The sequence below is a fragment of the Pezoporus wallicus genome, unplaced genomic scaffold (assembly GCF_028554395.1).
Source record: "Pezoporus wallicus isolate ANWC-B61680 ecotype Strahan unplaced genomic scaffold, APGP_CSIRO_Pwel_v1 scaffold_11491, whole genome shotgun sequence".
Taxonomy (NCBI): domain Eukaryota; kingdom Metazoa; phylum Chordata; class Aves; order Psittaciformes; family Psittacidae; genus Pezoporus; species Pezoporus wallicus.
This window is the reverse complement of record NW_026642649.1, coordinates 2,345,486-2,361,934: the sequence shown is the minus strand read 5'-3', so window position 1 is coordinate 2,361,934 and position 16,449 is coordinate 2,345,486. Positions and strand designations below refer to the sequence as shown.

The 16,449-nt window shown below is 44.3% G+C and overlaps 1 protein-coding gene across 1 annotated transcript; it reads left to right on the top strand.

Annotated features, from left to right (window-relative positions):
* Positions 1-361: 361 nt before the first annotated feature.
* On the top strand, positions 362-9,834 carry GGCT (gamma-glutamylcyclotransferase). The gene is made up of 4 exons (XM_057431512.1): positions 362-504; positions 3,311-3,456; positions 6,473-6,608; positions 8,566-9,834. The coding sequence occupies exons 1-4, from the start codon at positions 364-366 to the stop codon at positions 8,713-8,715; spliced, it is 573 nt and encodes a 190-aa protein (XP_057287495.1). The 5' UTR covers positions 362-363; the 3' UTR covers positions 8,716-9,834.
* The last annotated feature ends 6,615 nt before the right edge of the window (positions 9,835-16,449 follow it).

Sequence of the window (16,449 nt, the reverse complement as noted above, 5' to 3'; positions counted from 1 at the left end):
GATTATAGATGGGTTTGGTTTGGAAGGGACCTTAAAGCTCTTCTGTTCCAACCCCTGCCACGGGTAGAGACACCTTCCACTGGAGCAGGTTGCTCCAAGCCCCTGTGTCCAACCTGCCCTTGAACACTGCCAGGGATGGGGCAGCCACAGCTTCTCTGGGCACCCTCACAGTGAAGTATTTCTTCCGGCTGTCCAATCTCAGTCTCCCCTCTGGCAGGTTCAAGCCATTCCCCTTGTCCTGTCCCTGCAGGCCCTTGTCCCAAGCCCCTCTCCAGGTTTCCTGTAACCCACCCGCCAATGGCGAGCGGCGGGAAGGGGGGGCTTAAAGCGGCAGCGCGGGGGGGCCCGGCTGGCAGCGCAGCGATGGAGGCGGGTCCCGGTACCGAGCAGGGGAACGGCGGCCGCTGCTGCTTCCTGTACTACGCGTACGGCAGCAACTTGCTGCGGGAGCGGCTGCTGCTGAGCAACCCCTCGGCGGCGCTGTACGGCCTGGCACGCCTGCAGGTGTGTGCGGGGAGCGCGGCCTGGCTCTGCTGCGGGGGAGGCCGGTGCTGCGGGACAGCCGATCCCTCCCGCCGGGGACCGGGGAGGTCACTGGGCTGCCGGGGCTGCAAGTGGTGGCGTTAGTCCTGCCTCTGGGGGTATCTCCCTGCGTTTAGGCACGTCTGTCGTGGTGCCAGCCGCGACCCGGCGTGTAGAGACCTCTGAGCCTGAGCACGTTGAGTTGCAGGTGGTAGCTGGGTTTCTGGCAGTTCTAAAAGGATGCTGCTTCACTTTTAAACCGGGAGTCCTCCTTCCCCTCTGCCACACTGGGTACAAGTGAGAAGCCTTTCCCGTGCCGTGTGTGGAGTGGGATGCAAGCTGTCCTCAGTAGCTGGCTCCTTCCTATGCCCTGGCTGTTCTCCCCCTGGCTGGGATTATTAAGTGGTAGTACTTCAGCTTGGCTTTAGGAGACTTGGAAATACGAGCTTATGGTCGTTAAGTTGATGTAGAGCTTTGTACAACTGGAAGGATCCTTGGGGAAGCAGAGCATCGATTGATGCCACTTAAGGATGACTTGAAGGTTCTCTTGGGGTAACTGGTAGGAAATGATCTATGTGAGAGTGCGTGAAGAAGTTCCAAAAGCTTGTCGTTAATAACCTCCCTGTAGTCAGGTACTTGGTGTCTCTTGGAACTATCAACCGGGCAACTGAGGCATGTTCCTATGAAGTGTGAGGTGCGTAGAGGTACCACTGAGGAACTGGTGTTGAGAGCCCAGCACCTTGCAGGATCAGCTGTGGAAGGTGAGGAGGAAAGCAGCAGCAATAGTGTGCTTACCTTGGAATAAAAGAAAGCCCTATGCTTCAGCTTTCCTTTTGGGTTTTGGGTGGATTTCCAGGTGACACGTTTGTCACACTGCAGGACAGCCAGGCACTTTCTTTTTTTGGCCAGCCTCTGATTGCCATGCTCCCTGTTAACACCGGGTGACTTTGCTCCCTTGCTTCGAGCTGGAAAGCCACTGAGGTTTGGGAGTGAGAAAGTGTGCAAAGGTTGGAGCTGATTTCTATTAATTGCCCTATGGTAGGACCATGTTGGCTTAAAAAAGGAAAACCAACCTGTAAACAGAATATTTTCGCTGCTGAACTATAGTATTAAATTAACTTCCCTCTGGTTTTACTTCCTGAAGCTTTGTTAATCTTCAGCCAAAAGCTGTAAGGAATGGGATGCATAACATGCACAGAAAGGGTATTATACTGGTACGTAGAAGAAGGGCCAAAGACCAGGCTCTTGACCCAAGAAAGTATGTAATGTGTTTGTTCCCTCTGCCCTGCAGTGCTTGCTGCAGTTGCCACACAGCATAACATCAGGTTTCCTGCTTCTGGTTCCAGAGCTAACCGCTCTATTCCTGTGCAGTCTCTCTCGCCCTTTTTGGGATGTTACCCAATGGTTTATACACCCCCTTGCAGGTATTCAGTGTGGGTCAGGCCAGGAAAACATCACTGAAAGGATAAAACAAAAATGGTTGCTTATCAGTGCTGTTCTGTGTGTGAGCCTCCAACTGCTCAACTTCTGCAAACTTCTTTCCTATATCTCTTAGGGTATATTACATGAAAGCAACATGTCTCAGAAAGCAAATATTAATATGCACAAACATGTACTTCAAACTAAACTTCTAGCTTAAAGAGGGTGAATATGAGAAATAAAGCTGTGGGGTTGTGAAGGTTTGGGATTTATTTTTGTTGTCATTGTGGTTAAGCAGGAAGTCTTCTGTAAAAGTTGTTGGTGTGGGGTTTCTTTTGCTTTCCCTTTTCTACTGCTAGGGAAGGATCCACAAACTGGCTAACAAGTAGGAGAGGAAAGGTAGTGTACGGAGCCAGATGGGAAATTACTCTGGTAAAATGCAAGAACCTGTTACTCTCTTTTGTCTCTACAGTAATACGTGATATTACTTGTAAGAAGGAGATACTCCATTTCTAAAAGAATGTTTCAACTTCAGGTGTTTAAATACTGTAGAATTGCAGAATAAGCTCACTCAAGGAGGTGAGCTTATTCCTTATTCAAGGAATGCAGAATAAGCTCACTGCACCATCATATAGAAATACCCAGGAACATTTCAGTGGAGTGATGGCCCAAAACACTGGAAAATGCACAGGATGGTGCATGAAGACAAGATCCAAAGTTCACCGTCTTGTGGGCTTCTTTACCCTCACTCTTTTCCTGGACCCTGCGTGGTAGCATTTAAGTCTTGTAACTGCACCAAAAGCTGCACAGGGGTGGGCACTGGATGGGCATGCCTTCTGAGGAATGAGAAGAAGGCAGTAGTCCGTTCCTTTCTCCATGGCACACCTCAGCTGAGGGCCCTTCAGATTGCCTAACGGGAAGAACAGCGGCAATCCTGTCACTGCCAACTTGGACAAAAGTCAAGCTGACTTCAGCGGTACTGTGTTTACTGCACAGTGGGGTGTGTGTGCTGCTCCTGATAAAGGGCTACCTCTGCTTTCTTCTCGTTAGCTCATATTTAGGCCAGACTACTGAGAGGTTTGCATTGATCCAGGTCTCAGCAGACCAAGACTTTTATCAGCAGTGCTCTCTGCCAGATCTCTCTCCCCTTTGTCCTAAGGCTGCTCTTTCTTATGGGGAGGTGAAAAAGTAGCTGACTGTAGCCCCTTGTGAGATGGGAGCTGGATCAGATCCCACCTGTCCATTCCTCCTTCTGTGGGTTCAACTGACTACTCACGGATTCTCCTTTAGCTGCCCCATTCATGTCAAGATTAGCCAACAGCCCTTGCCTTAAGTGGAAATTGATTCTCTGCATTGGTTTCATTTGCAGGATTTTAAGCTCGAGTTTGGCCATCATCAAGGCAGGACGAGTTCTGTCTGGCATGGAGGTACAGCTACCATTGTTCAGAGCCCTGGAGACGAAGTATGGGGAATAGTGTGGAAAATGAACACTAGCAATTTAAGTTCACTGGATAAGTAGGTGACTTAACTTTTGCTGTCTTCTACTTTAGAGAGCAGTTGAAAAGTGGTAGTTAATTTTTGGTGAAGAGCTGTGTGGAAGCGTTGGTGTGGGGATCAAAAAGGTGCTTTGGACTTTAGTATCTGAATTTCACTTCATAGTATGTGTATTGACTTCTAATACAACTGGGGATAAAATGGCTTTGTTTTCAACACAGGGGTATTTTCATAAGATGTGGACCTTGATTTGGAGCCGATACATTGGTCAGGCTCCTTTTTTTAACCCCTGACCTTACAATGTCCCATAATGACTCTTAACTCTTTTATTTGTGGTGTAGCACTTCTCCCATTGCTTTAGGGAGAGTTTCCTTTGAGACTGATATCAATTTCTATCTCTAGATATCTGTAGTCTCCAGATGTAGTGAAAAGGAAGGGCTGAGGATAAGGCTTTGCAGAAGAGAAGGGGATCTTTAATAAAGGCAGTGGGACCTTTTGAGGAGTTTATTTTACATGTCTTCTAAGGAGTCAAACTTTTGTGAACTCGAGGTATAACCAAGCAGGGAGCTGTTCCTCCCATTGAATGGGAGAGGCTGCCTTCACCACTGCAGTGCATGGTGGAGAATGTTCTGCCTGTGCCTGATAATTAAAACAAGTTTTAGGCAACCTGAGCAAGTTGGTCACAGGCTGAAGTCTAGAGGACCACATGGGCAAACAAATCCAGGTGTGTAGCATAATTTATTGCAGCATTTAAGGCAGGATTTAGAACTTAATCTCCAAAATTTTAGCTGGTGTCATGTGCTTATTGCAGCTTTTGGGATGCGCCTGCCCAGCACAGTGCTTCAGGTGTACAAGGATAGTTTGTTCAGAGCCGTTCATCACCATCAGTTAAATCCAGTAAAAATCTGGGCTTGTGAGGCTTAAGAAAGCAGGGCACTGAAAGCACTACATTAATACAGTTCTCCTGCCTGTGGTAGTGTTGCAGTTTTGGTTATGGCTGTACCATGCTGTGTAGACATGTCCTTATAACCTTGGCCATGGAACTTGAAAGTTCAAACTTGCTTTTGATTGCCTACAGAGAACCTGAAACACAACAGAAACTGTTGCCCAAGTTCTGTTAGCACACCATGGGAATGGGAAGTCTCAGCAGTCTCATGTCCTGGTTAGGAGTGTTAGTCCTAAGCAGGAGGGCATCTACTTGGTATGCTTATGGTTAGAGAGAGCATCACATATCCCTGCTTTATGATCTCCTGAGTTCCCCCTATGCTGCATACACTAGCACTTACCTCCTGCCCCTGTTTCTGCTGACCTTTAATTTCCCCATCTACCATGCTTTCCTAAAGCATAAACTTTCACCAGTGTAAAAAGCCTGTCTGGTAGCATCTGCTTTGATAGTAGCACTATGTTTCCCCAATTTATGGGGACGTTGTTCTGTATTTTCATTTCTAGAAGTTTTGTTTAAATACTGTAGAATTGCAGGTCCCTGGCATTTCTTTGACAGGACATAAACTTTAATGCTGGCTAAGACGCTAGAGACTTGAGTGCTGTAACGTCACCAGAAACTGCAGGATGGACACTAGCATTAAAGAATGCTTTTTTTTTTCCAGCTGCCTCATTGATGTCACAAAGGTGAACTGGAAATGGAAGGAAATAGGATGTGTTCTTGGCTTTTAAAGCATTAGTTGATAGTGTTCTTCTAAGGACTGCTCTAATCAACTCAAATGAGTTTGCATGTGTCCCTGCTGAGGGTCGTGGGATTCTCTGGCTGTGCACAAACAGATATATTTGTAAGTTCTTCAAGTTATTTCCTGAAATCTCCATGGATCAAGAAAAAAAAATAAAAAAATCACTGTTTCCTTCCTTCCTTTTTCTTCCTCCCCAGTCTGGATAAAGAGGTCTGTCCTTCTTATCCAGAAGCAGAGGAAGGAATGTGTAATTGATGCTGCATGTAGTTAGGTGAATTACTAGTAAAACCATGTAATATACAGAAAAGAAATATGGGAGAGGAATCTTTTGCTTAGATGGCCGAAGTCTTTGGCTTCAAATGTGTTTTGGTGCTGTCTTATGGTCAGATTTATTTTGTTGGGTTTTTTTGTCCTCTATTTCACACAGAGGTTACAGACTAAATCATGACTTTTCCTTATATATCACAGCAGTTGATCTCTTCTGTGAATGTTCCTTCACTGTACTGTTTTTCTTGCTCTTCACACCCAACTGACTTTGCAGTCTTTGTAGACTTTGAATCTGTAGTTAGCTTCCAGTATCTACTTGCGCTTAACCTAATTACTTGCATAAGATGGCCTGTGTTGTGTGTGTTAACTTGAAATGAAAGATAAGTTGTCAAAATGATATTTTGATGAGCAGCATTAAAACCCATATTATCACTCGCATCTAAAGGTGGCTAAATGGTAAATGGTTAAAGTAGCCTTGGTTTTGAGTTTGGTTTTGTTTTCTTAAGACAGCATGGTTTTGCTAATGAAAAAATAACAAAATGGGGTTTGCCCTGATCTGACTCTTTGTTGCTGTACTGTAAGTCTGACACCAACTAAAAGGTGTCTTGGATTGTTCTTTGGAATGTGCATCACAAGAGTTGTATGAGTTTCCCCTTACTGAAATGTGACACAATGGGCAAGATGAAACTCTGCAATTGTTTCATTGTCTGAGCAGAAGGTAATGACTGGTATGTGCCTGGCTCATTAATTCTGATACTCTTGGTTGTGTTTCCCTTGTAGACTACCAGATTTGCACAAGGAGTATTCTCTACCTTTGCAAGTCATCTTTCTTACAGGGACAAAATTATATAAGTGAATGCTACTGCTATTGTTGCTGCTTTAGAAATATTTTTGGCTATGAAACAAGTCTGCACAGAAAGTACTGGAAGATGTTTTGCTTTATTTGCTTTTCTTTAAGTCTGTTAACAGTGCAGACCAGCGTCCTGCCTTGAATTCTGTTATAATAAATGCAAATGTTTAATTGCACAGTTTGTTTGAAAGATATACCTGTTACTTGGCATGAAAGGAATATATGTCCTTTACAGGCAAGAGGGAGTTGAAGCTGGCATTTATGTCCCAATAGAAGTCAATGTCCAGACTCAAGCAGGAGAGGTACTGACCTGTCGGAGCTACCAGATGCAGGACTATGTCTGTGGTCCCCCTTCTCCTCAGTATAAAAAGGTAGGTATTGCATCACTGTAACTTTGGAAGAACTAATAAATATATAATGCAACACTTCTGTCCTATTTAATAAATGTTAGTCATGCCTTCCATCCACTGTAAATAAAGGTATAACTTCATCCTTGAGCAATGTGTTGCTGTAATGATGCTCAGAGAGGATTGCTAGCTCTTAAAGGCCTGCTAAAACAGTTTTACTCTTTGCTTTAGTTAGGTCTTGCATGAAGACTCTATTTAACTTGTGAATTAGTTATGACTGACACAGGGATTTCTGAAAGATGCTGTTTGTTGATATGCAGCAATTCTCCTTTTGAAAAATTAATGCACTGCACTAAAAAGACAGAGGGAAGCTTCTGTGGGGAGAATACAGCACCTGGTTTATAGTCTCAAGGGCACAGATTGTCTTGTGAAGTATCTCACTATCATTTAATACAGAAGTCCATCTGCCTTCTTTTAAAAGAGGCATCATCAGTATATCACAGGACTTCCAGCAACACTGCAGAGCACTGCAGGCTTCCCACTTGATGGCTGGTGAGGCAGAAGTGTTTCAGCACTTCTGAAACACACTGGCTCTATAGAGACACATGATCCAGTCACGCAGCAGGCCTGACCTGCTTAGCTTGTGGGATCTGATGTGGGCCTAGCCTCAGGTGGAATGACAGCATGTCTGGAATTCTGCAGCTATTAGCAACTGTAGATAGACATCACTGTAACGTGTTGACTTCTACCAAAAGCAAAGCTTGAGCTTATTAAATCCCAAGTGTGCCGCTTCCTCTTAACTGAAGAACTCACTCTTGTGAATCAGCCTCCAGGAGCATAGCAGACACCACCTGCTGCAGGACTCTTGAAGAGAAAACTTGCTTAGAAAGCAGGCTCTGCTACTTCACAGACCTCCTCCCTGCCAATCCACTTCATGTCAGGACAGATCTTTAGGGCTTTTCAGGGAATTTCAATAGTCTGCTGCTGTGTGTCAGCTCTCACTAGTATGCTGTAAGAGCAGACCTCCAATAATGGCAACTTTATCTAGCTAAACACTCCCTCCTGCTGTTGTCAGGGTCAGTTTTTAGTCCTCCTCTTCCCCCATGCCCCAAGGTTTTATTTGCTCAAGGGGGCTAAAAATTTAGTACAGGTGACAGCATCAACACACAGTGATCAGCACCCGTCTACTGATGTGCATTTTCTGTGGCAAAGGTCATCCTTTCTAGACAACTCATCCTTGAATTTCCTGGATGTTGAATGCATGAAAGAATATTTACAATAGTGTCAGCTATTAAAACCTGTGTGTATATCTATTCATTGGGAACTTGCTGGTCTCTTTCAAGTGTGGGTTCCTACAGCTTCCTCTTTTCCTCTCACTGACCCTTTTCTCTAGCACCAATGCTTAGGTTTATTTTGTATGTAGAAGGAAAGCTATGATAACAAACCCTAAGGAATCTGTACTTTTTCATTAAACCAAGTTTCTGTTACTGCTGCAACCTATCTAGGTACTCACTGCTGTAGTTTGAACAGCAGAGTTTGAAAAAACAACTTCCCTAATACACACTGCTTCTCACTCAGAAGAGATATTAAGGCTGGCTAAAGGCATAGAAAGTATATCTTATTCTCACTCGAAAGAATGGAATAACTGAATTAACAGCCTAATTGTACAGTCTTGTATAATTATAGATTGTAGAGTACAACAGTGAGATTGTGGACTACTTGTGTAAGTACTGAGATTTCAGAATCTTAGGGGTTTGTCTTAGTGTAGTTACCAGCCTTTTCAGCAACATTTTGTTGCTGTTACTAAGGTCTTCAGTGGTCTTCCAGAAGCCTTTGGCTATCTTTAGGTACAAATGGCATTATTTGGGATTAATTTTCTTGTTACCCTAAGTAGTTCTTCCCATACAAGTAAGTTTGGAGGAGTTTGTTGTTCCTAACGCTATTATTGAAGGCTTTCTCTTTTTATTTCCTTTGATTATAGGTTATCTGTATGGGTGCAAAACAGAATGGCTTGCCAACTGACTATCAGAAGAAACTAGAAGCTATTGAAACTAATAACTATGCAGGGCCAGTGCCAATCATGGAAAAAATTGAAGCTGCTATTAAAGAAAAGGAAAAAGACTCTGCATAGAATACCTCTGCACTTGCTTGGCCATTCACCTTCATTTAGATATCTCTCATCACTCTGCTGATCAGCAGTTGATTTATTCAGGAAAGATGAGTTTGCTCTGCATCTACATCAGACACAATTTGCAGTCTGGTGACACACTGACATTGGTAACTTCTTTGCTTTGTATAGCTTGAGTACCTGCTGAAGTTGTTGCAGATGTAGACATTCTGTAATTGTCATGCTGTGCTGCACACAAATCTGTGCTTCATGTCCCATTTACTGGCCTTTCTAAAAGAAAAAGGCCATCTTGATGAGTATATTCGTTGCCTTCTGAGGAGTAAGGGCTGCAGGATCAGGCCCTTTGTTCTTCAGTACTGTGTACACTAGTGTCAAGACTTTCAAAGATTTGTTAGATGCAAAGTAGACTCAGACTCCAAACCGAGACTAAACTCTTTCCTCTGCTGCTTCTCTTGATGGTTTAAAGGCCAAGCTACCTAAAGCTATGGACTTCCTGTTTCTGTTTATATAGTTAACATAGAAAAGTAATGGTGTTTTTAAACTATTTCCATGTTTGTAAGTGTTAGTCCAAAAGGCAACCCAGCCCTGAAGACGGCATTTGGCAAAGGATCTCATCCAAAGTCTAATGGCTGTCTATTTTCTATGCACAGTAATAGGTTAGGTATAACCAACAAATTTTAAAGAATTCATTTTAGTTAGATAATTCTAAGGTTTTTTTAAAAGACCTTTTTGACTGGCCTGGTGCTATCTAAGCCTTGCTCTCACTTCCAGTGAAATCAGGAAGTCCCCTGTGACTGCTAGTGCATTCGTGCCATGGTTTTGCTTGTCTGTTAAACCCCAGATGAACAGACCTGGCCTCTTCCCCACCACCAGCGTTGACAGTCTTCTGCAACACTGGAAGCTTTTGCAAGGTTTAGAGGACTTACCTTCATGGCACTTGGCAACCCCTGGAGTTAACCTGTGGGGAGCAAGGCAAAACTGACACCCAGAAAGATGTCAAACAACTGAACTTTGGCTTATCTTCTGTACAGTGTTTTGTGGTTGTTCTCTTAATGTACAGAGGGATGTAAGAGATAACCAGTGTCACTGTGTGACTGCTTTGATAAACAAATGACAAAGTAATGTCTTCTCTGCATAAACTGTTATGTGTGTTTTCAAAGTTGGGCACTGTGTCTGCAGCAAAACACAGTACTTTGAGTGCTGGCAGTGTCTAGTCTGAGTAAATAAAGCTGCAGTTACCAAACCTCTCGCTGTTCAGTGCGTGCTTCAAGAGTACCAGTGTTGCACATGCAAGTTACATGGAAAGGTAACTGAAACTTCTGTTGGTTATTTGTGTGTTTTAATGGATGTAATTTCAGTAGGGAGGGCATGATCATTAATTTGAAGTATTATTTTTCATATATAAATAAATGTATTAAATAAACGGTATATAGAGGGTCGCTGCAACAGAAACAGAATCCCTTTTTTTTACAAGGAGTCACAAGATGAGTGGTAATGGGCAAAAATCCCTCCTAGAGGGATTCTGACTGTACAAAAGAGGAAGATGATTCATCAGCCATTGGAATAACTGCCCCAAGGAAGTGCTGGACTCCCCAGCACTGGATACTTTGAAGATTAGGCTGGTATTTAGTTTAGGTCATATTTGCTGTGAAGGGCTGGACCAGATGATCCTTGAGGTCCCTTCCAACCTGGGGTTCTATGATCAGCACCAATCCTGCTTTATCCTTACCACACGCAGTTGGGCTTTTGAACTCTTAAATGGGTGCTTTACCCTTGCGAGAAGCAAGTGGAAATCAATCTCCTGACAGCCTCCATGGGGGCTGTTGACAGAAGGTGCCTCCTCTTGAGGGAAACAGGGCCCCTGAGGGCAGGTGGAGGCCCCCGAGGAGGACTTCGCCATGCCAGTGTGGGGAGGGAAAGCCGGTGCCCGTGAGGGGAAGAGGCCTTCGGCCATGCCTGCGTGAGGAGGAGCCGCTCCCTGCCACAGCGGAGAGACCACGGCTGGGGCGGGAGCTCCTCCCCGGGGGGAAGCACCCATGGGCCGGCTCCTCCTCTTGCCTGTGTCTCTTGGCCGCCGCGGTGAGTGCAGGGGAAGGGCCAGGGCCGGAGGAGGGTCGTGTGGCTGCTGCCCGCCCCGGTCGCGACGGGCGGCTGGTTGTGTGGGGAGGGGGTGGCCGCCATGTCGTGAGGGGCGGGCGGCGCGGAGGAGCCATGAGGTAGGGGAGGCGGGAGAGGCTGTAGGGGCAAGGCAAAGTTTGTGCGTTCTGTAAAGCAAAGTTTCTCTCTTACCTTCTGAGGTGGAAGGAGAAGAGCTGCGGCTCCTGCCGGGCTCTGCGGGTGGGTGGACTCGCCGCGCTCCCGAATTGAATTTGAGGCTTTTTGGTGTTTCCGTAGCAGGGGCTCCTTCCGCCTCTGAGGTGGAGGCTGCCGAGGGGCAGGCAGAGGGTGAGGAGCGGCCGGGACCCGCAGCCGTGTCCCCGGTGAGGAAAACAGCGCCTTCATGGGAGATCCAGCAAGGCTGATAATGAGTCGTCAGTTCCAGATGCTGGCCCGTGGTGCAGCTTTCCCGAAGGAAAAGCCGGTTAACGCTGTCTGCCCTGGGGTAGCCGGGCAGTTCCCCCTCGGGACCCCGCTTTGCTGGGTGGATGGATATCGAGGCACAAGTCAAGGTGGTGGTGGGCAGGTGGAGGGGCTGTAGCTGATGAGGTTGGCTGTTGGTGACCACCAGAGCGATGCCCGACATCCGTGAGGATGCGAGTGCATCAGTTGCAGCTTCAGGTTGCTGCAGGTTGAATGTAAAGGTAGTACATGATAGTAGAAAAGCAGTTCCAGCTTTTAGATTCACCAGTAAGTTGTTCCCTTCCTCCTCCATCTCTTAATAAAATCCCCGAGGTTTCTCCCATTGAAGGAATTTTCCTTTACTTTTTAGTAGTGGGTCCTTATTTGTTGAACTTTTCCCACCAGAATGGAGTTATCCGGAATGTTTTTGACAGGGGCTTGCTAATTCTTCCCAACACTGTATACAAAGTTCTGTTTCTTTAGGCTTTTAGGAAATACAGCAGCAAAACTGTGAGGGATTTGGGTATTTTTGTAAAGAGCCCGTGCCTTTTAAGCAAAACCTTGTCACTTTACTGCGTGGAGGCAGAGGTAATTCCTTCTGTTTTCATGTACATCTGTGGCTCTTCAGGCAGCTAGGGATGGCTATAAAAGCTTATGCTATTGTCAGAGAGGGGGGGATCGCTGAAACATGCTGATCTTGGGGACCCCAGAGCGAAAAATCACAGGCATTGTAATGGATATAGAGCAGTGTGATGGTAATGTATGGGTCCCAGGGCACTTATTGACGTACACAGCATCAATGATGATGGCTAGACAGAGATTGTAAATGGGGACTCCGAACAAGCTCTACCAATGCACCATTTCTGCTGTAAAAAGGCTGGGTTTTTAGTACCTCTGGGAAATACATAGAATCACTGTTCATCAAGACATACAGACCTTTTGCTCCTGCTTCCTACACGTTTTTTACTGTTCTTGAACTATGTAAAATAGTTCTAAGTTCTTTTAAAAGTGAGAGCTGCTGTGTGGAAATCTATTCTGCCTTATTCATTTGTTACAGGCCAGCTGCTGTGGCACACATGAAATAAGACGTGGAGAATCAGTTTCTTGCTATGACTGGGAGAAACAGAAAACGTTGAGTTTACGTTGGCCTGAGTCTAATTTACCATTATTGATGAGAAAGCGTGACAAAGTCTGCAGTTCTCTTGCTTGTACTGACCTGCAGTGGGGTGGCTGGCTCTGTAAACCAGCTTTCCTCGGGAAGCAAATCTGAGTTGGAGACACAAACAGCAGAGTTTCATTTTAAATGGGGCACTATTTTCATACAGCCACCTCTCAAAGAGTCATTACATTTTGAATACTACAGGTGGAAGGCTATGCCAACAGGGGCTCCCTAGCCCTGGGCTGGCACTGGGGTTTGTGTGTGTGCTTCGCTGTTTGCTAGAGATGGCTGTTAAGTGCTGTAGAAGTCCTGAAGGTGTTCTAGCTACTGGCTGTGGTTAACCAGTTATGTGCCTTAGGACTTTGTTTCACAGGCAATTTAGGGGAGCAGTTTTTATCAGAATAGCAAGACTACAGAAGAAGTGGTATTCACTGAGTTTTCAGCTCTTCAGGAATATTCTAGTTTGGTCTTAAACGAGCCGCTTCAAAAGACACTGAATTAATTTGCTCCTTGTATTGCCTTCACTGCTTCATCCTACTCACTCTTTTTGGGAGCAACTGTCTCGATTAGGAGTAAATTCCCCAGTTTACCCCAAAGTGGAAATGTCTTTTAGCTATTCTTTAAGATTCTTCAGCCCTTTATCTACAGCATTTACGTTTGGTAAGACCTTGTTGTGATAAAATAGCAGAGGACTTGCACTGGAAGGTGAACAGGACAGCAGTTTTGGTTAGGAGAAGAGCAAGGAGATCTTAGTGAAAAGAGGATGTGAGAAGGGCAATGCCAGGAAAGATATAAATGTACATATGCTTGCACAATGCTGAGAAGAGAGAAGTCAGAAGAACCACCAGATGAAAGTGCTAGTACCTTCATGCAGAGGCCATCAGCACCGCTGCAGCTTGTTGACATGGATTATACAAAACCTTACTGTGAGCACTGATACTTTAGTGTACCTCTTACTATGACAAATTTGATTTCTCTTTTTCCCTCCTTATTCCTGGCCTTATCACCATCTTGCTGCCTTGTATTCCTTTGTATTTCTCAGTTATACAGGCTTATGCTGTGCATCTCTTGCCACACTTGCTGTTGCTTCTCACATCACTTCAGTCCCCACTGGGTTTCATTTGGCCAGGGCCGTGTCTTCTCTCTCTTCTTGGCCTTTACAACTGATGAGTGAGCTCTCTGTTCTCTGGTTCTTTTTAATTCCTGGTAGTCTCTGTCTGTCTTGTTTGTGATGTTTTATGAAGGATTGTAAGAGCCTTAAGGTGGCTTTCAGAAAAATGATTGCATTCATAAGCCCTTTCAGAAATGAAACAGTTCCAGAAACCGTAGAATCATAAACGGTGGATGTTCTTAGACCTTATCAGTCAACTGAGGTGCCTCACATCAATGTATGTCTGTCTTTTCTAATAGCTTTCTAATGACTGATGCCACATCAGTCACAAGAATTGCACTAAAATTGAATCCAGCATCTGGAGTGCCCAAAATAAGGCAATGAACGCCATATGCACTATAAGCAAGGAGATGCTTTCAGCACATGTTTAAAAGCTGCAGAAGCATTTACCTTTAAACATACCAGATGTGTAACCCAGCACTGTAAAACTAACAGATTGTTTAACAAGAGACTTAGTACTTTGTAACCTTGGGGATCCTGCATTGAAAAGACTCATGTTAATGCATGATGGAAGTGCAGCTCTTCCCAGGAAGAGGCGTGATGGACTTGCAAGTAAGTTGGAGACTTCATGATTCAACACGTTGGCCTTATGTTTAAAAAAACACCAACAAAAAAAAGCCCTAGCAAACCAGAACCGTATACATCAGAATTGTATGGCAGTGTGTTACTCTGATAGAACAAGCTCATTTCTCATGCTGATCAGGACTTTAGGTGCTGTTGCACCAAGAATTGGTACTGTAGGAAATTTTTGTGTTTACTTTCATCTGAGCAGGACCTGAAGTTTCCTCATGGAGCTAATACACTTCACTACAAACATGCATGTACCTGCCTTGTTCTTAACTACACGTGGCAGGAAGTCTTTCTGTTCCAGCACCATTTAAGGTGTTCAGCCTCTCATCTGATGTGGCATTTTCCTAGTCTGCGGATGGTGGAAATTTCCATTGTTTCTTGTTAACAGACTGATGAAAATTACTGTTTTCTCCAGTACTGAGTGACGTGCATTTTTTTTTGCTTTAAAGTCAATATTGCCACTGAAAATACCACTGAGTACGTCATATGCACAGAATTTATATTGCCAGCTCTGACTTCCCTGCCTGACATTTTTGCTCTCTTCCCTTTTCTCCCCTGATGCCTAACCTTACTTTATATTCTTTTTGATTGCAGCTTTATATCTCCACTCTCTTACACCGCAGGCATTTCTGGGACCTTCTGATCTTCCCATGTTCTTGTCCTTTTCCTGTATTTCTTTTTTTTTTTCCTTTTCTTACCCTCTTTGTAGATGGATCTGAAGGAGTGAAGAAAATACTTCATTTGCTTTGTACACATAACAGCACTTTGGTTCATTATTACGGTTTCCTCAGTGTTCCTCAGTCCTTCTCACAAAGCTGGAAGAAAGAAAATATATTAGGATAATGTGGTCCTAGGATAACCAAAGCAAGCAGGGGAATGTTGGGTATTAAGATGTATTAAGATTTCTGTTGCCTGTATTTTAAGGTGACCGTCTCTTTAACTAAAAGGTTGCTAAAGCTTTAGATGTTTTCATGTAAATGATGTTTTCAATATTGTTTGGTCTTCATGATAGAGTTAATTTATGGAATGAACTTTCTCGAACAAAGAGATGTGCCAGTGTGACTTCTAGGAAGCTCAGTGACTCAGAAATCAGCCACTTCATCTGGTGGGTCATGTGAATGGTGTTATGAAAGGTTGATTTGTCTGAGGAGATGCAGTCACTTACTTATGTGGTAAGAAGGTCAGATCACTTGGTTACATTCCCTTTGGTTTAGAGAGTATTTCAGTTTTGGAGCTGGCTACAGTCCAGTTGGGAATTTGCATGGTCTCAGCCTTTGGAAGGCTCAGCTCTTAATGCAGTTATCTGCATCTGTACTGGTTAGCAACCATAAGTTAGCACTGATTGGTCTCCTGAAATCAGAGGAACTAAGCTGGTTTGCCCTGACGTTTGTTGTAAGTGTAGATAGGCAGTATCACTAAAATGCAGGAGTATAAAACCTATGCCCTTCTCCAGCATCAAGCAGGGGAAGCTAAACTGATGCAGGCTGCAGCTTCTGGTATGGAAGCCCCATAGAAATGAGCTTGTTCCAGCAGCAGGTCACCTAGAAGAATCTGTGAGCTGGCAGGGCTCAGTTCTAGCTTGTCAGGGCAGCGCAGGGAGTGTTTGGAAAGTTTGCCATCATTGTAAATGTCTTGGGAAACTGTGTGAATTTTGTAGCAGCAGAGCTGGCACCTTTACAGAATTGTTGAACAAGAACTTTGTGTTCTGTTTTTGTTAATATGACAGTGATCAGAACTAAACTTTCTTCCAAATAACCCTTGTCCTGGTGAAAGCAGCACATTTTACCTGTTACTGCATGGTGCCAGTAATTTGTGTTCATCATGCAAATTCTCACAGTCTGTGTGGAGGTGATTCAGTTGTGATCTTGCAAAAACCTGCTTTTTGCATGGGAAATTGTATGTGCAAGGTTCATACCTAAATTAACTTATTGTTGACTTATAATTACAATATAACTTCATGCCTGATGTATTAACTGCAATTAAAACAAAACAAGTTTAGTAATGCAATAGAATGCGGACCAGTCTGATCCCAATTCCTATTTCTTTATGCCTTGTAAAAAAAATGGGAATAAATGGCCATCTACAAAGAGCTTCCAAGATCTGGTGTGGAAAACCAGAGCATACACAGCATATTTATAGACAAGGAGAGAGCATTCATGCTGAAGGGTATGGTTTCTAAACAACATCTCTATGTTGTTTAGAGGGTTTCCTGATCCCATAGCTGTCAGAGTTAGTGGTCATGTTGTGTCTCTAGGTGTATATACAGGGGCTGAGGTCA

Excerpts from the sequence above, each read along its gene's own strand:
- GGCT (XM_057431512.1), top strand. The coding sequence starts at position 364 with ATGGAGGCGGGTCCCGGTACCGAGCAGGGGAACGGCGGCCGCTGCTGC. Across the intron at positions 505-3,310 it reads ACGGCCTGGCACGCCTGCAG|GATTTTAAGCTCGAGTTTGG; the intron begins GTGTGTGCGGGG and ends TTTCATTTGCAG. Across the intron at positions 3,457-6,472 it reads AATTTAAGTTCACTGGATAA|GCAAGAGGGAGTTGAAGCTG; the intron begins GTAGGTGACTTA and ends TGTCCTTTACAG.